This window comes from Phalaenopsis equestris, unplaced genomic scaffold (assembly GCF_001263595.1).
Source record: "Phalaenopsis equestris unplaced genomic scaffold, ASM126359v1 Scaffold001017, whole genome shotgun sequence".
In the NCBI taxonomy this organism is placed as follows: Eukaryota; Viridiplantae; Streptophyta; class Magnoliopsida; order Asparagales; family Orchidaceae; genus Phalaenopsis; species Phalaenopsis equestris.
In genome coordinates, this window is record NW_018165456.1 from 21,420 (window position 1) to 46,599 (window position 25,180).

General features: G+C 32.8%; 2 protein-coding genes across 3 annotated transcripts in view; one reads left to right on the top strand and one right to left on the bottom strand.

Annotated features, from left to right (window-relative positions):
* The first annotated feature begins 4,499 nt into the window (after positions 1-4,499).
* Positions 4,500-14,344, top strand: LOC110032738 (serine/threonine-protein phosphatase PP2A-1 catalytic subunit). Of its 2 annotated transcripts, XM_020736471.1 has the most exons (7): positions 4,500-4,969; positions 11,568-11,682; positions 12,166-12,274; positions 12,362-12,439; positions 13,182-13,373; positions 13,615-13,836; positions 13,964-14,344. In XM_020736471.1, exons 1-6 carry the CDS (start codon positions 4,717-4,719, stop codon positions 13,786-13,788), a joined length of 921 nt encoding a protein of 306 aa, XP_020592130.1. In that variant the 5' UTR covers positions 4,500-4,716; the 3' UTR covers positions 13,789-13,836; positions 13,964-14,344. The 2 variants fall into 2 exon arrangements, with proteins under 2 accessions (XP_020592130.1, XP_020592129.1); XM_020736470.1 differs by having other exon boundaries at positions 13,615-14,344.
* Positions 14,345-15,376: 1,032 nt separating this feature from the next.
* The window catches only part of LOC110032740 (protein CLP1 homolog), a 29,973-nt gene continuing 20,169 nt past the window's right edge, over positions 15,377-25,180 (bottom strand). Inside the window, exons 8-10 of the mRNA XM_020736475.1 lie at positions 19,806-20,041; positions 15,690-15,734; positions 15,377-15,592 (exon numbers count right to left, since the gene is read on the bottom strand). Coding sequence (XP_020592134.1) covers positions 15,505-15,592; positions 15,690-15,734; positions 19,806-20,041 — 369 coding nt within the window. The 3' untranslated portion in view covers positions 15,377-15,504. The remainder of the gene's footprint in view (positions 15,593-15,689; positions 15,735-19,805; positions 20,042-25,180) is intronic.

The following is a 25,180-nucleotide window of genomic DNA, read 5'->3' on the forward strand; positions in this document are numbered from 1 at the left end:
AATATCTCAAAAATAGGGGCAATATCTCAAAAATAGGGTAAAGTGCAATATCTCAAAAATAGGGATAAAAATGTGTATAAAAATACTATATATTTTAGGTGTATCAATGGTTGTGGTAGTTCTTTGATAAATCCCCTCAGATGGATGTAGTCTCCCCTTAGTGTCTAAGGGATGGGCACTTAGTCGATGAAAAATGGCAGAAAAGTGAAGCCCCTCTTCCTTTGAAATTCCATATTATTTACTCAAGGATGTCATAGAACAATGCCCAATTTCCATAGATTTCCACCAAAGCAGAACTACCGAAACTCCGTTCATTAGTGTTGAAGTATCACTTTGGAATGTCGTAGTTTTGCTCGCTTTGTATGTGTAGTGCTTGTGAATCCCATAGGTGCCTTCGCTCCACTAAGCCGAGTGCCTAAGTGTCTATGAGTGGCACCTTGGTGCTACAAAAAGTGGAGTCATGATTCTACTCTCAGTCATGGAAGTGGCAACTATTTGGTGGGGGCACCTAGGTGCTCAAAAGTGGGTGTCTTGGCTCCTAATGTAACATTGCACCTATGCTCCTAGTATTTAGCACCAAGATGCCAATTACTATGTAGAGGCAGAAAAGAGCTTGTATATGCTAATTTTGAGTGTAGCTACATTTGCCAAAAAAGTGGAATAGCTAAGCTGACATTCATTTTGGAGTGTCCAAATGCCAAAAAGCTCCTTTAATGCCTTTAACCCATGTTAAATGTAAATAACATATAAAACACCAGGAAAAGCATAATTTATACAAACAATGGAAATAATGAAAAGGTGCATAGAAATAAAACAAAATTTTCACTCACATCGTAAGGCTAATTGCTCCATCATCATGATTTGCCACGATAACCGACACCAAATCGTTAGCTCACCACATTTGTATGAGTTTTCTTTGAAACATGCATTTAATTTCTGGATCTAATGAAAATGGTGGTTCACCACCAGAGTAGTGCGGACAATTTGATCAAATCTAAAAGATAGAATCAAAATAAAAAAAAAATTAAATATAGAAAACAAAAAAGTGCTTGAATTACTAAAAAAATATTCTAATATAAAAAATGGTATTCATGATCCAATTAAGAAGCCAAAATTTTGTTACAATAGTAGGGAAGTGTATGATTATGTTATCATAAAATTATTAGATTGATGAGTTAGAGCATTATCTCATAAGAACTAAGATACTAAGTACTTAAATTAGGTTGATTTTTTACTATTTAAATGATAAAAAAAATGGTGGTTAAATTATATATCAATATTAAAATAAAAAAATAAGCAAGATAAAAACTAATTACTAAATAATGGAGATTCCTAAGGTCAAAAATAAATCAAAGTAAGATCTAAAGTCTAAATTAACCTTGAGGAATTTGTTGGGTTATTTTTAATGGAAAGTGAAGTCGAAAATTTTATAAAGAGTCTAATTATAGACCTACCTTCTTTCAAAAGCCTATGATTGCTACTTTTATTCATATATTATCCCTACTTCACAAGGATAGATTAAATACAAGAAAAAAATATTCAAACTTTAGGAGATCACAAAAGAATCATCAAGATTTAGTGTAGTTATCTCTAACCAACAATTTACCATGGTATTTTAATTCAAGTTTGCATTTTGAATGGGCTTCTTAAATTATCAATTGGTCATCAATCAATCAATAAAAGATAAAACATAAAATAAAGGACATGATAATTTTCAAAAAGCACAAATTATAAGAAAAATATTTTAAAAAAACTAAATAAAATATTTGACAATAACTTATCTATATAAATGAAATTATATTTATGATAAAAGAAAAAAATGACCAAATAGGACATGGAATTTAATAGGAAGGATAAAAAAAACAAAGAGTAAAGAAACTAAGTGTGCAAGCTCTCACTCTCCTTCCGTTGCTCTAGCATATTATCTTTAGGATCTTCATAATAATGGCTATTTAGAAACCTTAAAAAGGTTTCTTCAAACCCCTGAGATAGCCCTTAAAGCTCTAAAAAACAATCCTCTTAAATCTACTTAATAATTTTCTTAAATAGTTCTTGAACACAAATCTAACATAAGATAGAACAAACATAAAATTAGGAAAAATTGTGGTGTTGGTTCCTCATTGGTGTTTAGGAACCAATTTTTCTATATTATACCTTGATTCATGCTAAATTTTAGCATTTATATTAGGCCCTCATCTCACTATTTTGGGCACCATCATTTAGTCTATGAGCACCTAGCTTAAGCATCAATGTGTTAGCGCCTAAGTGTCAATCAGGGCGTCTAGGTTCCATAAAACTTTATGAATCATTTATGGCATAACAAACTCGAATGGCTCTAAATGCTTAATTGTGCATGTTTTTCATAAATTTTTGAAATTATGCTCATCTCCAAAATTTAAAATCAAATCATTAATATTACAAATTTCATAAAATCAAGTGAAATTCCAACACACACACACACACACACACACACACACAATTCATGTGTAATGTTAATAGTAATACTTCATTTGCACTCAAACTACTTCAAAAATGTTAAAATTTAGAAGTGAGTTTTTTAAGCATTTAAATGCTTTAAATGAAATAAACACACATATAATAATTAATATTAGTCAAGCTATTTAACTAACTATATTTTAATATACTACTTAATATAAAATATATGCATATATAATATGAAATATTAATAACATTTTTATTATTGTGTTAAATGATTATAGATTATAGTAACTTCATTAAACACAAGGATTAGGCTTACCATATTAAGTTATAGAATTCTTAATCTAAGAAAATTAAAACTCTGATCTTCATAATTTTAGTAATCTAGTGAAAAACCATTTGTATAAATGAGAACTTATTTATAAAAAAACTAAACCCCAATTGAGAATGACATGTTTTATATTCTTATTATGTCTCAAAATTATTTAAAATTATAAAAGAATGATAGAAGTTTAGTCATAAATGATAATGGGTGAGATTTGTTGTATGGTTAGAGTACTTTAGTTTGATATATAAAAAATTTAGTATATATAAACCTATTATTTGATAATCAATACTAAAAATATAAAATAATAAATATTAGTGAAATTCTTGTGTTATTTAATGCATACTTTATTATATGAATTCTTACAATAAAAACCTTATAAAAATAATTGAGGTTGGATGGGACCATGTATCTCACTTGCATGATTAAGGGATTCAATAATTTAAAGAGGACTTGATGTAAGGTAAATGTATAAGCGCATTAATACAAATGAGTAACTTTTTGTCTTTTTTCTCCTTTTCACGTAGCTTGACTTCCAAGTTATTTATATTACTAGAGCAACTTAAGAAAAAAATTAGTGAAACATACAAATAAATACTTTAAGCTTTTCATCACACTGTATCTCACATAAAATAAAATCTTATTTGTTTTCTGTTAATCCGCTATGCTCTATTTTTAGTGAAGTAAATATTAATATATCAAAATAAAATTATTTTTCTCTTAATTCTTAGTGTTGTCAATTCATGTCTTTATTGAGATTTAATGGTTGGATGATATAAATTATTTGTGATGTTATCATTTAAATTAAGGATTAGATTATTACAAAATGAGGGTTGACAATTCATTTAATTCAATTAAGGTTGGAAAAGAAGAAGATAAATAATAGTATAAAATAAAAGAAGAGTTAGGCTCAAATTTGTTATTATCCTAAGTTTTTAATACTGGTGAAAGAATTCTTTTGTATAAGACTATATGGTATCAATAGATTTCATTTAAGATGACTTATTTCAATGTGTAGAGATACCTACTATTACTCTTTTAAGAATCACAATCATTTTAATTGTAGGTACAAATTTGTGAATTCCTCTTCATTTGACAAAAGTGGAACAAGAGCTTACAAATCTTTTCCTGAATTTTGGATATCTTTTACCTTCAATTATGCTCAACCAATGGTAGGGATATTCCCGCCATTGTCAAAGATAAAGACAATACAATCACACATATCATTTGATTGTTAACAAAATGTTTAGACCATTGGGCCCCACATATTCTTTATTAACTCATATCATTTATCCTATTTAGTACTACAATTATTGATCTTTATTAAGATTGGGTTGAGCAACCGAGCTGATAAAATGAGATCATTACTTTAAAGTATCCCTTAATTTTCTCTCTATGATTTCCAAATAGAGTTCCATCAAACAAAACAATGATCAAGCAATCATGAGATTTTTTTAGTTGAGGCATTGAGTGGGTCCTCTTTAGCCTATGTAATTATTCAAGGAGACAAATTCTTTAGCTTTGGAAAGAACTAAGCTTTGTTATACTAAGCTGTCCTTATCCCCTATCGGTATTTGTTCTACAATCACTCAAATGTAAATAGATCAACTTGATCACTCAATCACAAAGTAACTAATTAGTGAAATAAAAATACATGAATAGCTTTTTATTTTATTTATTTATTTTTTTTTTTTTTTTGTGCAGTGAAGTTTGAGATTGTAGGAAGCCGACGCCTAATTAAAAATGAAGAGTGAGCCAAGTCCAAGGGACTCGGGATCGGCCATCTTTTACTTTGCCCTCATCTTCGGAAACCCTAACCCTAACTCCTAGTGTGTCTTAGGAGCAGATACGCAGATCCGTCTAGGTTGTGCCGCTCTTTACGGTTCCCGACCGATCTTGGCCGTTTGATCGATTACGCATCGCAGATCGTGAGGGAGTGGCAGGAGTCGAACATGCCGTCGCACGCGGATCTGGACCGGCAGATCGATTATCTCAGGGAATGTAAGTTCCTTCCGGAGGCGGAGGTAAAAGCCCTCTGCGACCAGGCGCGGGCGATTTTGATGGAGGAGTGGAACGTTCAACTGGTGAAGTGTCCCGTGACGGTTTGTGGGGATATCCACGGCCAATTTCACGATCTAATCGAGCTCTTCCGGATCGGTGGAGAAGCCCCTGATACAAATTACCTTTTTATGGGGGATTACGTAGGTTAGTTTCCGGGAAGATAGTATCAAGTTTAGATCTTTACTTCGCCGATTTTTTCTTATTTTGATTGTCGTTTTTTTCAACTTGTAATGGATTAAATGCTCTTTAGGAGTTTTCTGTATGGACACTATTCCGCTGCTGATGTTTAAATTTTACAACTCGGATGAGGTTTTTGGTTAAGATCCAAAAAGTCAAATAGCTGTTTCTTAAATACAACTATTGGTATCACTTTTTGGTTTTTCTTTTCAGTTTAATTCATCTATATAAAATGATATCTGCTCGTTGGTGTTGAGAAGTAGAGGCAGGTGCTGGCAAGGAAACTAATTTCTGACATTCTTAAGTCGCCTTTGATTAATATCCTATGCATTTTGATATGTGCTTGGTTAAAAAAGTACTTTTGGGGACTGTTTGGTTGAGGTTTTTAATAGGATTTAAAAATGGATTTACCATAAATTTAGCCATATGTGTAAAGGTGTGCAGTTATTTCCGACATCTGCGTAAATCCAGATTTGGCTCTCTTTCTCCGTAAATTCTGGAGTTATTAAATCCGGTGATTCGGCAGATTTTGAAGAATTTAGGGAATGAAGGAAAAAGTTTCCCGCGGCACCCATTATTGCTAGCCCTGTTGCAATTTACACCGAAGCCTTATTTAGACAAGGAACTCGGCCTTGATCTCTCCACATAGCTCCATTTGTCTTCCTTTGGTGTGTTAGCCAGTTGTGCTGCACATTCGCCCCCCACCCCATCCTTGATTCCATGCTGAGAGGGCGAAGGTTAGCACTACTTCCTTTTCAGCCTTGGCTTTCTTCTAGCTGCCCCAGTTTTCTGTTCTGATTTGGTTTTTTTTTTCACTTGAAATTTGAGTTTATTCTTTTAGCTGCGTGTGTGATGTTGGCGGTATATCAAGATGTAGGTTTAATGAGATGAGAATAGAGGCATAAATACCCCTTAAATGCTGCTTTGCCACTTAATCTGATGTTAACGCCACAAACTGTGTACAGTTTGGCATGTAGATGGCAATGCAAATAAATAGATTTTGCTATTCACTTATGCAGTCCCTTTTAAGCCATTTTATTGATCTCTTTGTGCAGCTGAGTGCGTTACAACTGATTTTACACAAAACTAAACTTTATTTTTACAAAAAAATAAAAAAAATAAAAAATAAAAAATAAATAAAAAAAACTGAGTTAATGTAAGACAATGCTTTCAAACCAAGCTTAACATGTGCATTGATTGTCTGAGATAATATAAATAAGCAAATATTATCCTTAAAAAATGCATAAGTCTTACTTCTAAGTTATTGCAGCTTGTGGCAGCTTCCAATCATCCAATTTCAAGTATAGTAGGACATAAGATTTTTTCTAGAACCCCATAGCTCGTTAACCAAATGATACCAAATATGAAGCTACTTGTGATGGTGTTAAAATGGAGGAAGCAAAAATGCTAACAAATAGTCAAATAAAATGGTAATCGAAGTCTAGTACAAATGGTTGAAACGATTTTTTGCATTTAGAAATTAATAATTTATACGGTTGTGCTTCAGTTTTAAGGGATATTTGGTTCAAAGTAATGCAAAAAAGTAACTCAACTAAGCAGCAAACTAAACTCTTCAGACAGAATTATCATCGGTTAAACGCACTTTGCATGGTTTAGCTTTGTCAAGCTTAAAATGAATATTAATGTACAAATCAATTCAATTCACTAGCCTTAATTCTATTTTTTTTTTAGCCTAAACAACATCAACCAGGTAATCCCTTAGATGAAACTACAATCTAAAAACATTGATTTAAGGGGATGATATAGGAAATTAATTTATAACGATGAATGGAAATTGGAAATTACCTCATGTAATTACCATACTCTACCATTTAAAAAAAAACACTGAATAAGATTAGATCATAAAGCGAATTAAATCATGTTTACCTTTAGAAATTACACAGATAAAAACATATGATGTTCATTTAAGAGATTAGGAGCCACCAAGGTCAAATCTATGAAGAGGTTTCTATTGTTCATGTTTTACTCCATCAACTTAACCTTAAGCAAATTCTTTAAATAAATTATTAACTCAAACATAAAACTGACAACATAAAATTAGATCATCTAAATCTATTGCTCAGCTTAATATTCATTTACTCAATTAATAACTAAATCATGTTTTATAAACTTTTCATCTAAATTTATTGGAAGCACATGTAAGTAACATTATTTGTTAATGTAATTCTAATTTATTTAAAAGATTGTATTTGATTAAGTAATTTTTTTAATAGGTAATGAATGAAAGGCGTTGACCAAGTTGATTAGTTTCTTTATATCTAAGATGCAAAAGAGATATATTATTTGATGCATTACTACTTGGTTAGGACTCAACATTCTCAGTTCTTTTTTGTTTTCATTTGTGCCATTATTCGAATAATGTTCCCGGGAATCATTCGATTAAGTTTTCTGTTGTGACTTTTTTGGAGTTGTTTGTTCTTAGGAAGATGTTATTAGAGGCTGCTCTTTGTTTTATAAAGTTTTTTTTAGTAGTTACTTGTAAATTAGGTAGTCGATTACACCTTATTAATTTTGCTACTTTAATTAACTATTTTTTTTAGTTTTAACAAGCTTAATTTAGACTAATAGATTTTCTTTTTTTATCATTCAATATTTAATTAATTTAATGGAATACTTGTTAAGAACTTCTTAATCAACAATTGATATTTAAATCCTATTGAAACCAACCGACTTGAGTTTTTAAATGAGTTGCTGAACAGATGAAATGTATTTGACCTCAACGGTACCAAATAGTTTTTCAGGATTTAACAACATCTGGATTTGATAAATCTGGATTTACAGGTTTTACCCAATCCTATTTAAGCTATATCCTAGGTAAACAGTCCCCTGATATCCTGACTGAAAACTTGTTCTGGACAAATGATCGGCACACCCCATATTTATATTATTTTGTCTCCCTATCCCCGTAGCATGCTCGCATATCATGGGTTATTTGCCTCTTGTTCTGGGGATTAAGTATTCTGGATGCAGCAAAGCTTTGAGATTATAAGATTGAATGACATATGTGAGTAGCTATAGGAAAAAAATATCAGATCACTGATCATTCTAGTATAAAGCAATATGTATATAAGCAATTAAATGTCATCTGGTATCGAAGAAAGAAGAAATAACCCATAGGTTTGTTATGTATATGAATATGTAAGATGGTGGGAAACATTGATTCTGTTTTGGCAAAGGATTTAAGAGAAAACTCAGACACATGGCGAAAGAAAGTATACTCAATTTGGTTGCATGAGAAGTAAGCCGTGTGAAAATTTTGTAGGAAAGGGAAGTTAGTTTTTATTTTGAGTTTGGGCCAAGGATTTAAGAGAAAATTCAGAGGCATGGAGAAAAAAGTATACTCAGTTTGGTTGCATGAGAAGTAAATTATGTGAAAATTTTGTAGGAAGTTAGTATTTAGTTTGACTTTTGGCCAAGGATCTTCTGGTGGTATGGGGTTATCATGTTATTTAATCATATATTTCTAAGTCATTCATTTATTATATTTCATCTCATTATTAAATGAAATCGTGTTGATTGGTGCCAAAATAATAGAAAATGGGATTAAAGCTTTTTGAAAAGCAAATGCTTAAGTTTCACTCCTCAAGTCACTCATTTATCAAGTTTAAACTTATTCTTAAATGATATGATGTTGATTGTTGTCAGATTAATAGAAATAGACTGCCTTTTTAATCAAGTAGAGAAATGAAAATTTTTTAATTACGGAGAACTGCAATTAAAGCTTCTCCATGGTATTATTTATGCAAGCCCAATTAGGCTTTGTTTGAAAGAGCTTCGCTAGCTCCTTTAAACACCACGTCTGTCAAATGGAGAAGCTCGGTTGTGATCTAAAACAACGAAAAATTACTGATCTTGCGAAACAACTTCGGGAGATGCTGCTTCACCAAACAAAAGCTTTTTCCCGTGTCAACGTTCACTGTAACCAACGAAGCTTCACCGCCTTCTCAAACGAAGCTTCACCGCCTTCTCAAACGAAGCTTTAGTTTCTATGGCGATGGAGAAGTGATAGTATGCATAGCAACCTGTTGTGTGCCTCTTGAATGTTATTTGGTTGAGAAATGCAATTTGGCCTTTTTCAATTTGAAAAGATGCTTCGTTGGTACGAAGAGGCCGACATAACTACGGGCTTGATGAAGAATAAGGGTGTCCCTCTAATGCTTTAGCTAGATGATTATTACATGCTGTGATATTTTAATGAAATTGTGTTTTCTTACATTGTCATTCGTGTATTAACCATGCAAGAGATGCTAGAACATGGAATATTGTAATAACTGGATTAATCTTACTTGAAGATGGTGATCAGTCTAATATTGCTTTTCCCTTAAAGATGATGAATCCATTCACCGCCTTTGACCTTTTTTGATCTTCTTCCATTTTATCCTTCTTCATCTTTATTTTTCATATATTATTATTATTGTCACTCTTTATATCATTTTCTTTCTCTTCTCTTTTTTTTCCTTTATTCTGCCTTTTGCTTCAGTTTAACGTGCATGAGAATATCCAACAAATTTGGGAGAGAGGAGAGAGAGTGATAGAAAGAGATAATGTGTTAATAAATTTCTATTATTTTTAAATTTCATCTTCTCTAATTTCTTTTTTATCCTTTGATTATAGTTTTAGTTTTATTTGACTTATTGGTGTACTTCAACTCTCTATTATGCATTCTCATAGAAGTTTATTTTCAATCACCTTATCTTTAGTTGGTGCTATTCTTACATTCACCCTCGTGTAATTATTTTTTATCAGCCATTTATGGTTACACGCACCTATCATAGCATTATAATTATGTTTTGTTCAACTTTGCTTGATATCATTTTTTTATAGCCTATTGCCGAAATTCATATAAAAAAATTAGTTTAATTGTTGTTGGATCATGATTTGTCTATGGGGGTTACACCGCATTCTTACTGACCCAAAGGAATTGAAAAGAAACATAAGGAAGGGAGGAGCTGGGTTGAGGAAGAAAATTTTCACTATACAATCCAGAAAATCTAAGAGCTTCTCCTGAACCACAAACTTTGCTGTTTAGTCTATCTCCAACTCTAGGGCCAGCTGCAGAATCCGCCTTGAACCCAAGCTGGAGTGTTCATCTCCTTATGATCCTCCTGGGACAAATCCATCTTTAGGGTGTACATTTGTAGTTCTATTTTTACCTCACTTCCTTGCTATATTCATTTTAAGCATAATGCTTCTGAAATACTTCTTTAATTAACCAATCAACCTTAATTCTAGAGGTTAAATCCCCATATTTTATTTTTTTCGTAATTTCAGTTGAGATGTTACTAATTATTTTACTTGCTACTAGCATACACCAATGCACCTTATTTAGACTATCTTTTGTAAGCATCTTTGTAATCAATATGGAAGGAGACTAACTTTTACTATTTTTTATTGGCATAATCTTACTTTGTTTTGTAGCTCTTTTATTACTCCATAACTACTTATGATGCTACTAAATACTTCACCATACATATATTTAATAACTTCAACAAGAATTTTTAGATTTGGAACTTCGATGCTCTTTTTCTTAGAATTATCCTTAATAAATTGATTAACCTGAAGAATTTTCTGCTGTGCAGTGCCCCTTGCCTTTCTGACTAAAAAAATGAACATCAAATGTTATCCTGATAACAGCAAGATTACACAGGAAGAGAAATAAATGGAAGAGTTTAGAAAACATTTTATGCTTGGAGAAGGATTTTTTATCTCGTAAGATATTGTTGGTCTTAATTTATTTTTTGACCTTACTTTGGTTATCAAGTTAATAATGATATGGAAGGGAGGTTTAGATCTGAGAAGAGGGTCAGTCTGAAGTTATTTTACCTAGCTCTCTTTTGCAAGCTGCCCCTAGGGGATTAAGATTCAAGAATGCAACTTTTTTGACGATTTGGTTATCAGCTTCGCAGGGAAGAGGAAGGATGGAAGGTATGAAAGTTTCTCTGAGGAGAGAGAGACCATGAGGTTGTGAGTTGTGGCTCTAATCCTATTTTGGATCAGCTTTAGCTGAATTCTGTTTCTGGCTCAGCTATAGGATAATCTGAAGCAATTCACACGAGCTGCCAGGAATAGGCTACGGGTTTTGAAGTCTTAATCCTATTAAGTCAATCTAGTTTTTGGCCTACTCCAGAATTGGATTGGTCATTTGTATTTTTTTAATATTTCATTGCAATTTCTCCGTCAAATCATGCTTGCACTAACATTAAACGTTTATAATAGGATCCTCTGTTGCTACAAATATTTGCTCGCATAATTCTGGTGACTTGAGACTATCTTTATCGAATTGATAAAAAAATCATATTAAGTTGTATGTATCAATGATTAATGTTTTATGCTCACTTCCCTGGTTACTTTGTTTAGCTTGCTTTGCATTTCAAAAAAATTTCTTGTTTTTGGTTCAACAAAGAGATGACCTTTTTACTTATGTCATGGTTCATGAGTTTTGCTAGCTTATTCACAGTGCAGGGAGTTATTTTAATTGCATTCTATTTCTAGCTGGTACTTCTGCTTTTATCTTCTTTAATTTAATTCTCATTATCCATCACAGATCGTGGATATTATTCAGTGGAGACTGTCACACTTTTGGTGGCTCTGAAAGTTCGTTACAGGGATAGAATTACGATACTTAGAGGAAACCATGAAAGCAGGCAAATTACTCAAGTGTAAGAGCTTTAGTTTCTTGACTGCCAGTATACGCTTGTTCTGAGCTTAACTGTGGACGCTTATAAAATACAATGAGCCATAAAAATAGATATGTAAATTATTCTTGAGAGAGACTTAAACTTTGGTCAAATCAAGCAGTTTTTAAAGTATCACAGCTTGAGGAGCATGCCATGATTTCAATCTTTTTGTGTGGAAACATATTCTGTTGTATGACATTCCACTGATCACAGCACACATATTTTGACTCGTGATTTATTTTTATTGATTTGTTTTAGTTTATTTACTTGGCATTAATCCTCAATATATTTGCAACTATAATATATTCTGGAGATTCTTTATCGTTATGGAATTTAACGAATGTCTTAAAAGCTTTCAATGATCCCTTCAGTGGAAGTCTAGGTTCATGGCTATCTTATTAAAACATAAACGCCTTGTGATATACTTGAGCTTCCTCTATGTTAATTTTTTTGGTCTCATTTCAGATATGGTTTCTATGATGAATGCTTGAGAAAATATGGGAATGCGAATGTGTGGAAATATTTCACCGACCTTTTTGATTATCTACCCCTTACAGCTCTAATAGAAAACCAGGTTTGAAAATCTTATTTTCATAATCGAACCCAACTGTAATGCCATGCCTTTACATGTTTAGGTCTCATAAACTATTTGTTGTTGCAGATTTTTTGTCTGCATGGTGGCTTGTCCCCTTCACTGGACACCTTGGACAATATTCGGTCCCTCGACCGTATACAAGAGGTTGCTCTATTGCTTTTTCTAAGTAAATAAAATGAGATTTTGAGTTTTGCATGCTTTGCAATGAGCACTTCCCTCATTTATCTAAATGTGATAATGAAATCAGACTCTCTGATCATTTTCTACAATGTTGAGGAATGGGATTTTTCAATTGAATGCTTGTACTGTTTAATGTAAAATAGCTATGTGGTCATGTACTTGCCTGGTGGCAACTGCTACTTGATATAAAATAAAACAGTTAATTTGCATGAAGATTGATACTTCGATCACTGTCGAGCGTGAAGTAGCATCTTTTAATTCACTGGATTTAAATATTTTCTCCTCAGACCAATCTTTGTGCATGCCCAGAGCCTGACCACTTACCTCTACTTGGCTGTTGTCATGGAATGCAGCTTATCAGATTTCATCAATTAGTTTCTAGACTCTGATAGTAGAAATAGAGCTTTTTGGTATTAGTAAAACCATGGAAAGTACTATTATCAGTATTTTACCAATTTGACGGTCGTCCAATTCTACACCTAAATCTGTGAGATTGTGATATATATCTGAATCTCAGATCAGTATATTGAATACAAACGCGTGTGGTATGATGGAATCATCTTGTCCAAGTCATCCATTTTTTGCTCTCTACTTTCTTGTGCTTTAGAGAACTGATGGGTTGCAGGAAACATTTTTTTTAACGAATTAATGCATTTCTATCTGTTTTTATTTATAAGCAAATTCTGAAAATGCATTTGAATCTTAGGTCCCACATGAAGGGCCCATGTGTGATCTCCTATGGTCCGATCCCGATGACCGATGTGGGTGGGGAATATCGCCAAGAGGTGCTGGTTACACATTTGGACAAGACATTTCACAGTTGTTCAATCATACCAATGGCCTCTCTCTCGTTTGCAGAGCCCACCAGCTTGTAATGGAAGGTTTCAATTGGTCTCAGGTGTGTGTAAATTTAATATTTACTAAAATAATCTGTACCTTTTGGATGGGGATTAAACGAGAGCTATAAATGTTATTGGCTGCAGCTTTTGGTAACTTTCCAAAATATTACTCTTAAAATTTGAAGCACCTGAGTGAAATCTATTAGTTTATTGATCTTATCTTCTATTTTCTAAGGGCTCATTCTGATTTGGTGATCAAATGTCCATTTTTTTTCATTTTTGTAATTTCTGGCCGTGCAGGATAAAAATGTTGTCACAGTTTTTAGTGCACCGAACTACTGTTATCGTTGTGGTAACATGGCAGCCATTTTGGAGGTTGGGGAGAATATGGAACAGAACTTTCTACAGTTTGATCCAGCACCGAGACAGATCGAGCCCGATACCACCCGCAAGACTCCAGACTATTTTCTGTAATTTTGATAACTCAATACGTTTGGTAGGAGTGCTTTAATCTGCTACAAGGTGTGTGCAGTAATGAGAATCATCACCCTCATTCTTTCATGTAGAGTTTTTGCTGCTGCTGTCACCATTCCAATGTTAGTAGTTGTAGGAAACTGAGAATGTTATATTGTGCATTTTGTATGTGAAGAAATGATGAGGGAGCAGCAATAACAAGCAGAAATTGCCATTCTCATATTTTGGCTTTTCGCCTAACCAAAGAAAGACAACAAGATATCTATTTCTAGTGTATCTAAGCATTTCGTCTAAATTGGTCATCCTATGTCTCCAAGAGAAGCTTTCGTCCCCGTTGCCCATGGAGCGGCTCGTCTTTCTGTGGACTTTGCTGCATCCAACTGGAGTGCTACGTGAAATGCTTCAGGAAATAGTATCAGAATTGGTTTATTGATGCCAAATATTGTGGCATCTGTAAGTTGAGACTTTATTGATGTGTTTTAAGAAAGAATTATTGAGGAACATTATTTTCTTGATTATTCCAATAATTTGCCTTGATGATGGTTTTTACACTTTACCTGAGTTTGGACTGCTTGCTTCTGAGGGCATTCTGATATCTTAGTGGTAGAAGCAGCCATAAGAGCCATCTACTAAGATTAGGGTTTTGTTGGTCTCTGCATATTTCAATTTGGAATCTCTGCAGTTTTCTGTTATCAGTCCGTCGATTTATAGAAGTTTTTATAGTTGCCAGGCCCCATGGTTTCTTGACTTTTTTGACTTAATGTTTTACTCTTACAATGAAACTGACGTCAAGTGGGCTCAGGTTTTTGTTTCTGAAGCTACCACTTCTTAGAGAAATTAATTTTTTTGAGGGAGAAAATGTAGGGTGCAAGTGATTATCATGGACGTCCTCTACTCTTTTTTGTTATTAAATTTTATTTTTATACCATCTTGAGGCTTAGATTTGAGATTTGTTTGAATTTTCATTATTTAAAGAATGTTAAAACGTTTTTTTTTTTTTTATTTATTGATATTTTGATTTTTCAATGCTATATGGTTATTGGGTGATCAAATATGAATATTGTATTAATCGATATTTATTGATTTTGATTTATCACAAAAAGAAAAGCAAACATGTTGCCTTTTTTCTCATCTTAATCAATTTGAGTTAGGAAAATAATTCTAAACACCTTTATAAAGCTGCTTAACTGGGTTGTGTTACAATGAATAATACCTTCTAAATGGGAACAACCTGCTATCCTAAAAAAGAAAAATTACCATTTGCGCATAACCATGCCTTCTGTGGACCAATAAAATTTAGAAAGATTCACATACACATCACTCAATTACCATGTATAATTTTTACATGTGCCGCTTTACCTATGCATGAAAATATGTATTTCACGTTATGTAATATGAGAGATTTAGGTGGTATAAACATTTTAGGTATTGCATATATAAATATAGAGGAATTGGTTTGAGGGGGTGCAAAAGTGTAAACTGAATTAAACAAAATCCTATTCTACCCTAATCCATAACTTTTCCATTACATAATTCAAAATAAAGTAACAATTGAGATGATGTACCTAAAATTGTTCAAAACTTTAGCTGAAAAAGGAGAGAGAGATCATTATAATACATGACAGTGCAGGCACAAAAATTCTTACAGCAAAAAACAAAATAAATAAATAAAAGAAGATAAAAATGGTTCTCTAAGACGGGTTTAATACAAAATTACTAATTTTCAGACCATTTTAACGTCCCCATGATCAGTAGCCTGCTCGGTAGCTCGCCCGGGCAAGGTGCCAGCAGAGTAATTCTTTTACTGCCGGGGGACAGCGAGACAGAGATTGTTGTTACTTTTTAAAATATAAAAAAACTTAAAATGAACTTAAACAAGGCAAGGTGAAGGCAAAAAATACCTCTCAACGTCAATTTCTGTCACATAAAGAAACCCCGCAATATTGCTGCAAACAAAGTTGCCGAATAGTTAATGTAAGAAGGAGATGATTGTTCAGTCATAGACGCACAAACATACGATAGCAGAAATATCATATCATTATTTTCATTTTTGGAAAAAAAAAAAATCTATCCAATAATTTTAAATATATTTTTTAAAAAGAATATAAACATGATGTTTTTATTTCTTGAAATAATTTAGTCAAACACACGACATGATAGCACCCAACATAATTTTGCTTTTAGCATTTGTACCCCCATTATTTCACATCACATAAAAAATATCATCATTTTAACTTTTTAAAAAGTGAAATAAACATTTCATGCATAATAGATTAAGGTGGTATACATGAAAAAATTGAAGTATGGTATTAGAGATGTAAATAAATAAGAATTGAGTGGTAAGTAAATCTTCCTAAAAAAATAAACATACTAATAAATGTTTCTCACAGGTACATTGAAAGAGCAAGCACCATAGATTGCAATTACTATAACTTCATGATTTCAAATTGTTTGAATATAACAAGCACGTAATTAAACCAATCAAAATTACAGTCAATATTTAGGGTGCATTTGGCATAGCTATTTTGCTGCGGCACGGTACGAAAACGCGATTTCAACTATTTAGTCTGTGCGGTGTGGGTGCATTTACTTAAACACAGTCAATAATTTGCAACGTAGCCTTCACCACACGTTCGTTGCTTCCTTCATTTCGCTATTACCACAGTGCCGCCGCTTCAGTCTCCCATTCGAGAGATTGGGCAACCTAGGGCTTTTTCTCTCCCCCTTCTTTGTTCTCTGACGCCTGTGGCGAGGGAAACCTAATGTTTGATTCTTTTGATCTCCTTCGTCCTCCAATGTCTTCTACCCTTGTTCTCTATTTAATCTTCTACCCTTCTGTTTTGGTGGCTTTGCTCTCTTCGAGTTGTGGTATCTGATTTTATTTTCTTTTTGGGATAATTACATACATAGCACCCAAAACACTAATTTATTCTGTCCCAGTGACTTTTCTCTGTTTCGTTTGTGGTTTGCGCTTTTATTTTCGTTTTGGAATAATTGTATATATAGCACCCAAAACAATGCCTCTCGACAACCTTGCTCTATTCAGTTTGTGGTTTGCGCAGAAATCCCTCTGATTTTCGTTTTCATTTTTGGGATAATTACACATATAGCACCCGAAATACATTTATTGTTTGGTTTTTGGTTTTGCACAAGAACCCAACTGAAGCATTACGCGTGCGACAATTAAATCATTAAAAATTTAATAAAAATGAAAAATATGGATCATAAATTTATCATGAATTTTAATATTTGGGTGATAATTTGAAAAAGGTCTGAAAGAGGGCGCTAGATTTGTTAATAGCATTGTTTTGGGTGTCCATTTCGCTGTTTATTCAAACTTCTCTAAAGAATTGGCAATTTGTTTGCTATGTTGGAAGGAAAGGATTTGGATGTTGTTGTGTGTCAGGTAGTGTAACATTTTGTTTTAGGTTTGGCTCGTATTGCCCAAGATCCTATGAAAGGGGAGATTCAAGATGCAATAAATCTTTTTCCCCTTAAAAATCATCCTACATGACTTTATGGGGATTCATGAACACCTGTTAATATCATTGTTGTTTAAGCATGTTGGGATTCATCCTACATGATTTGGGGAAAAATTTGATTTGTGGTTAATATCATTATTGTTTGGGCATGTTGGGATTCATCCTACATCATTGTTAATTTCAAATTTTAAAAATCATCCTACGTGACATTATGGGGATTCATGAACACCGGTGCATGCCCCAAATCAAATTTTTAAATTTTCAAATTTAAAAAAATGCTACCTATATTTTTGTTATGAAATTTTTGGCGGCAGTGCTGGTAATTTTGTGTCGGTGGTATTGGTGTGATGGTGTGTTAGTGGTAATTGTGTGTTGGTATTGGTGATGTCTATGGTAATTGGGTGGTAGGGTGTTGTTGGTAATTGTGCGGTGGTGGTGTGTCTGTGGTAATTGGGTGGTAGTGTGTTGGTATTCGTATGGTGGCAATTGTGTGGTGATGGTGATAAGTTCGTGGTAATTGTGTAGTGGTGGTAATGTATTCGTGGTAATTGTGTGGTGTGGTGTGTTGGTGGTATTGTGCGGTGGTGGTGGTAGTGTGGTTGTGATGAGTTGGTAGTAATGGTGTGGTGGTGTGTTGGTGGTTATTGTGTTGTGGTAGTAGTGATGTGGTGGTGGTGCTGGCGGTGGCGGGCTGGCGGTGGAGGCGGCGGCGGCGGCGTTGGTGATATTGTGCGGTGGTGATGGTGGTGAGTTGGTGGTAATATTGTGCTGGTGTGTTGGTGGCTATTGTATGGTTGTATCAGTGGTGTGGTGGTGGTGGGTTGGTGATAATGGTTTGGTGGTATGTTGGTGGTAATTGTGTGCTGACGGTAGAGGTGTGGTGGTGGTGGTGCGTTGATGGTAATGCTATGATGGTGTGTCGGTGGTAATTTATATTTTCATAACTTAAATATTTATTATTTTTTTGCAAATATTTATGTTGCTTAGTTTTGTTCGTGCTAGTAGTAATAATTTCTAAGACAAAAGAAATCAATTTATTTGTTATGTGGGATAAAAATGTGAAGTTAATATTTTCCGATCTCTGTCTAAAGAAGATGGAATTGAGAAATAAACCAACTATCTATTTTAACAAGAAAAGATGATTGAATATTATAAAAAAATTCAAAGAAAGAACAGGAAGAAAATATGATAGAATACAATTGAAAAACAAATGAGATATGTTAAAAAAAGATAAGAAAATATGTAAAAAGTTAAAGCAAGGATCCACGGGCTTGGGTTGAGATCCCATAAAGCGAACCATTGATGTTCAGAAAAATGGTGGGCTGAGAGATCGAAGGTAAAAATTTAGTAAATGTACAATGCTTTTCTTTTTTTTTGTCAATTTTAATTATACCAACATATCAATTATCAATTAATTTGTAGGTTGTGCCAAATGCTAAAAAGTTCAAGTTTAGTGACATTGGCCCAAAGCTTCAAGAAAAGTTACACATAATGTTTGGTGGAGTCCTTGCCACAGGTAATCATGCTTGGGCACCAAGCGAGAGAGTGCACGCTAGTAGAGCAAACATACAAGTTTTCGATGTTCATAAGGATGAGGGAGAAGCAAAATAGGGGTACCTTACTGAGCGATTCAATTGCAAATATTTTGTAAGTGATGTCATATAATAACCATTAAAACATTCTCTAATATAGGTAATATAGTTATCCTACATAAATGCATAGATGTTTTATCTTTTTGTTTTATCTGTGTTAGGTTAGCTTTAAAGAAGAAGATGAACTACAATGTTGAATTTTCCTGTAGATCCCAAGCATTTATTCCACTTGGTAAGAGTGTGAAGTGCTTGAACATGAATACAGCCTTTTAGAGCTATTAATAGTTTGGATAAGTATTCAACATTATTGCAAGCATATCAACGTAATTCTCAATCCACACTTCTAACACGAGAGCTATGTCTCAAAATTTTCAAGAGGAACATGACAAGAATTTATTTGTTGTTATGTTATTCAAGTATGCGCTATGTTTATAGTGGGTGTACTTGAAGAGTTTGTAATAGTATTACAGTGGTCACTCTTTTTATGTACTGGTTAGAAACAAATATTAGCTTTTCTTATTATTTATTTATTTATTTATTAATTATCTCTGTGATATTTATGAGGTATATTGCTATATGTTAATGCTATCATACAGGTTTTTGTTTGCACTATATGGTGAGATGCTGTCAAAAGTCGTTTCAAGAAATGAAATCATCAACTTTATTCTCAAAATATTGTTGCATTTTTAAACATAAAATTTATTGGACAAGTTTATTATTATTAAATTTAGTAAAATAATATTTCTCATAAAATAAATCTTGACCATCTATTATAACATTTAAAAAATAAAGAATGCAATCATTTTTATCTTTTCAGATGATAAAACAGATCCACCGCAATTTTTATGAAGCAAGAAATTTGTTATTTACTTTATTGAATGCAGTAACCAAACCAAACGAACATTAGATCTTCGAGGAGACCAAGATATGACCTACTAGTTACCTTGATATAATTTGATCCGGCTCCTTTGCATATGAAATGGCAAGAATGGCATGAATCAATTCATAATTTATGTTCACAAGGGCGGCCCGAGTAGGATCTGTAATAGGCTCTGCACCAATAGGGAGAGCTGATCGAGGAGCTTGTGGGCCACCGTCAATTTTATATACAGATATGTCCCCATAATTCATACTAATTGAATAAGGAGACAATTCATTGTTGAGTCCATAGAAATATTCCTGCAAAAAGTTGGTTTAGTTGAAAGATAACCCCCGAAAAATGAAAGATATTGTACAGCTACATATAAACCGTGTAATCTTATGGGCTCCAACTAGTTGACAAAAATGTCCGACAAAAAATTAAAATTAAAAAAAAACCACCACCACATCTAAAGAAAGAAAAAAAAAAGATAGACAGAATAAAGATTAAACGAGAGTTTGCTACAACTAATCCAAATATGCAAACTTTCTCCATATTCTTGACGTTTACTGCTTTGACATTCTAAAAGTGGCAGGCAGCTTTGTTAAAAATTGCATAGGATGCAGTACAAAAAAATATTCTAGGAGTAGAGGTAGCCAATTTTAGACACCAAAAAAACCTTATTTAATTTGATGGAATTCTTTTGGGAGATGGGAGATAGAAATCTGTAAGCTTTGAATGAAAAAAGGAGCTTGGTACTATTCCAAATTTACTAAAGATAACTAGGAATCTGGGCATAAAGCTTCAAACCAAAAAAAAAAGGAGATTGTACTCTTTAAAATTAACTGAGATCACTTTCTTCTATAAAATCAGAGAAACGATGACTCCGAATGTAAATTGGAAGCCAATGCTCTTTTTATTTTCTTTCCTTCAATATGCAGTGAATAAAGCCCAACAAACTTGGTTCATTGGTGTAAATTTAGATTTTGAGTACCAATTAATCTAAAAACAGTTAAATCCCTACAGAGGAATTTTCTTATGCCAATGAATTTGATGTCTTCAAATGATAAACCTTTTCTAAATCGTATTGGGGATAATAACATTTTCTCAGATTTCATATTTTAATTGCCCTTGTTTCTCCAACAGCTAAGAAAGAGATGCCTCCCTTTAGGATTAATAAAAATTCAAGAACACGCCCTCATCAGAAAAAAATAACCGTATTTGATTATAACTTTCTTAGATCTCATATTTTTAATTTTTTGGTACAGGTATATGGAAATATTACCAAAAAAAAAAATTCTGCCTTTGGAGAAGAACTCTTACTGTAATGTCAACCTGCCTCAGAGCATCAAATAACCCCTCTCACTTACATATGGTAGGATTGCTCTGAATCCCTCATACAGGGAAAGAGCTGAAAGACTAATATTTTTATGCAGAAAATTATTTATCCACGTACATTGTGTTTTCTAGCTTCAAATGCAAGCTCAAGGTTATTGATGTTGATCTACAAGCAAAGAATAATTTGGTGAGCTAATTTGATCAAATTGTAATAAGATTTAATAATTAATCAAATTTGAAGAAATGCCTAGCTTATAATACTTCTGTTAAAAAGAAAAATGTCAAAATAATCCATGGAATATTTATTGTAGTTCATTTTACTCCATCTAATAAGTTCAATATACTCTTTTGACAACTCAAATCTAATCCAAAATAATTCTTGGACTCTTCAAAACTAGTCCAATAGAATGACTAATTTGAATCATATTTGCTGAATCATGTAAATAAATCAAACACATTATAATCTAGTACTAAAACAATCCGCATAAATAGTTCAGACACCACTTAACATTTTTCTCCTAACTAAAGCACTATTTCTATAGATATTTTTTTCAAATTAAATCCTTTTGAACTTATTCCAAATATATTTCTATATAAAAATTCTATTGATTTGGCGTCTTATGTAACCATTAAGGTGTTATTACAGCATGTTGAATGCATGAACAAATCATCTCAGATTTCATGAAATTCGTTAACATGCTATTTTTATGACGAAGATTAAGATTAATGATCTTGATTTGCGAATTGTATGGTGTACAATTGAAAAATAAGTTTGAATAAAGTTATATGAAAAAATATATCTATGCATAAAAAAAGATCATAGTGTGTGTGTGTATCTTTAGCGCTAACTTACATTTTAAACCAAATAATAAATAATCACAAGTGAGAGTTAGAAAAACACAAAGCAGCAGTCCCTTGAATTATTATTATATGAACTTGCGTGGGGTAAAAAAGAGATAAACATCATGAATTTAGTAATGTTAAACTCCACCAACCCTAAACAACTGCTTATTCCTTATCTTTCAATAACACTAAAAACTGATTACTAAATTTTTACCTTGCCCCATACATTGCTTCTTTTCGAAAGAATTTGACTAATTCCTGATTTGAAGCAGCCCCATTTTCACACTCATATAGCTACATCAAGTGTGAATTGCAACAAAGCAAGCCTTCTAAGTTTGAGAATAAAACTAGGCGAAAATTTATTATTTTCAGAATAACATGGAGAACTTTATACCAAATCTGAACAGAAAGAATGTAGATAATGCTAGCATAGTGGCCTCTAAGTCAGTATTGCTGTGCAGGACTGCATGTTCAGAAGGAGAACGGGAGTATATTTCAACATAAGAAGCAGGGTTGTATGAATTTCTTAAGCAATTAAAAGGGCCCTAAACAAGCGGACTTATATCAGTAGAATGGAGTCCACCCAATCTAAAATGCTTCAGGTTACACAATCTAGTTAGCATAGAAATAATATAATTCCGATCGCATAGTTATTGTACTAACATTGTTTAGAACTATAATAAGTCTAAAGTTGCATTTCAATTAATTTTTGTTGTAGATATACTAAAATTGCACTTGTTTGTTGATCTATTCACTTACCCTGATATTAAACCCCACTAGTAGAAGACATTGAAACAGCATTAAACTTAGATGCAAAGTTTAATGTGAGAAAATTAAGAAGCTAAGGTCTAGTAGGTTCTAGTATAGATCTAGTATATATTTTGAATTAAGCGATATATAATAGTTTTATGCAAGAGAATATGTCAAATTTCTAGAGAAGCAAGCTATTACACAAATTTTTACCACTTCATGAAAGTAGAAAACGCATGAAACCCAATCCCAAAAAAAAGATCTTGGGCTTCTAATAGAAATTAATATTAAGAAACTAAATATGTTTATATAAAGTTAGACAAGAATTATTTTTGTATAAAAAAGCCAAACCAAATTGCAGAAAATAAAAAAGTAATCAATCGCACTTTGAACCAATTGTAGGAAGATTGCAGAAATAGGGAGACCAAAAACATACAAAATAAAAGAGTGAAATAATTAACAAATAGATAAGATTCTCTCTTAAACAAAAATATTAACTCTTGAAATGCTTTTGAGAAGATAAATACAATTCAGAAATATAAAGGAATTTTATATGTGAAAAAGGACATTTTAATAATACCATAGAACTGTTTTTCTAAATGCCTCAAAACAAATTTAGAAACCTAATAGCATTGATACGAGTATGAATAAAATTTAGTCACTGGAATATAATCGTCAAAGGACAACCCATAAGGAATAGCAAGTTGAAGGAACAATCAGAAGAGAAGCTGCAGAAGATTAGAAGAAGAAAAAGAAAAGCAGGAACTGCAAAATACCAAAAAAAGCCCATGAGAACAGCATGGGAATAGGATGAGCACTACGAAAATACAAAACTAAGATCTAGTAAACAGCTTCCATCGAAAAGAGATTGCAAATACTTGAAGAAAAGCTTATGAGTATAATAGTTAACCCACCAGAATGTGATTAGACAGACACCTGACAATTAGTTAAGAAAATAAAGGAATAAACCTGGAAATACCAAAGAAAAATGTCAGAGGAAGAATTACTGAAGAATAGGATCCATGATTCCGATACAACAACAACAACAATAACAAGTTTTTATCCCACTAAATGTGGTTGGCTACATGAATCCTTTTTATCCATGATCGAGACACTGCCAAAAAAATTATGATGAATACAGACTACTTGGGCATGTAAGTACAAGGTCAACTAAGCAATTACAAGTCAAAATACAAAATTTAAATTTAAAAATAAAAAATAAAAATGGCCAATGTAACACAAACCTATTGCATTTTATATCTGGCACTATTTGAACTATTTGGGGTCTGAATTCAATTGTATCCCCCAAATCATAAGCATAACCGTCATTGGCCCCACATAAAAAAACTCTTCAAAATCATAATTTGTGATTGGCCCTATTTGACTTATTTGAGTTCTGATTTATAACAATCCACCATTCATATCAATTAAGATTTTCATGAAATGTTAATTCTATTTTGCAATCTTTATCCACAATTTCCCATGTTGTTTTTGGCCTCCCTATTTTCTTTGTAATCCTTTTACATTCACTCTATATACCAGCCTTATTAGTGTGTATATTGTCTCCAATATAAATGACCAAATAGCCTAAATTTATTTTGGGCTAACTTATCTTCAATAGGACTTGCTATCATTTCATTAATATAATCATTTTTACTACATTCTAAATTTTACATCACATCCATCACTAAATTGCCACTCTACCATACTCAGCATAGTATTTAATGACTCCTTTATCTCACAGCATACAAATATGCATAACAAAGGGGATCTAGTTGCCACTTCTTATTAAAAAAAAATTATTGAGCTCGTCTGAAATTCTCTATTATTAGGAATCTTTTATATTTAACCGCTTCACTTAAATCTAGAGACAATAGGAATGCAAGAGAAATTTCAAATGGCCTTAACTCAAGCCATATCCTCCATGATTAATGGCCGGAGGCTATGATCCGAGCCTCCAGGCACCCTCATGTGTCTAACCACTCGACCCTGCACTGTAAGGCAGATGCACTCAGACCTAGGCTGCAGTACCAAAGTCACGGGGAGAGACACACGCACACACACACACATATATATATATATATAGATATAGATAAATATATATATTTGTGTGTGTGTTGGTTGGGGGAGGGGGTGGTGGTGTTGCAAGTGTGTCAAGCCGACTTGTGAGCCGGTTGAATAAGTGGCTCATGAATTGAGCTCGATGAGCTAACAAACAAAGCTCAAGCCAGCCCCGACTCGACTCGTTAGCTCGTGAGCTGACTTGCTTAAAAAAATATTAACATAAAATATACTTAAATTAAATTAAATTTTGAAAACTTTTTCCATAAGATGTTAAAAATGTTAAGAAAATAATATTTTTATTGTAGATTTGGAGATTTCTTATTATTTATCTCCTAATTGTTTGTCATTTATCAATTTATTATATAGTTATTTTAAATTAATATCATTTTCTCTCTCTTTTAGATTAAACATGCCGACTTGCGAGCCAGCTCGATCTCGTAGACTTCAGATCGAGCTCGATAAAA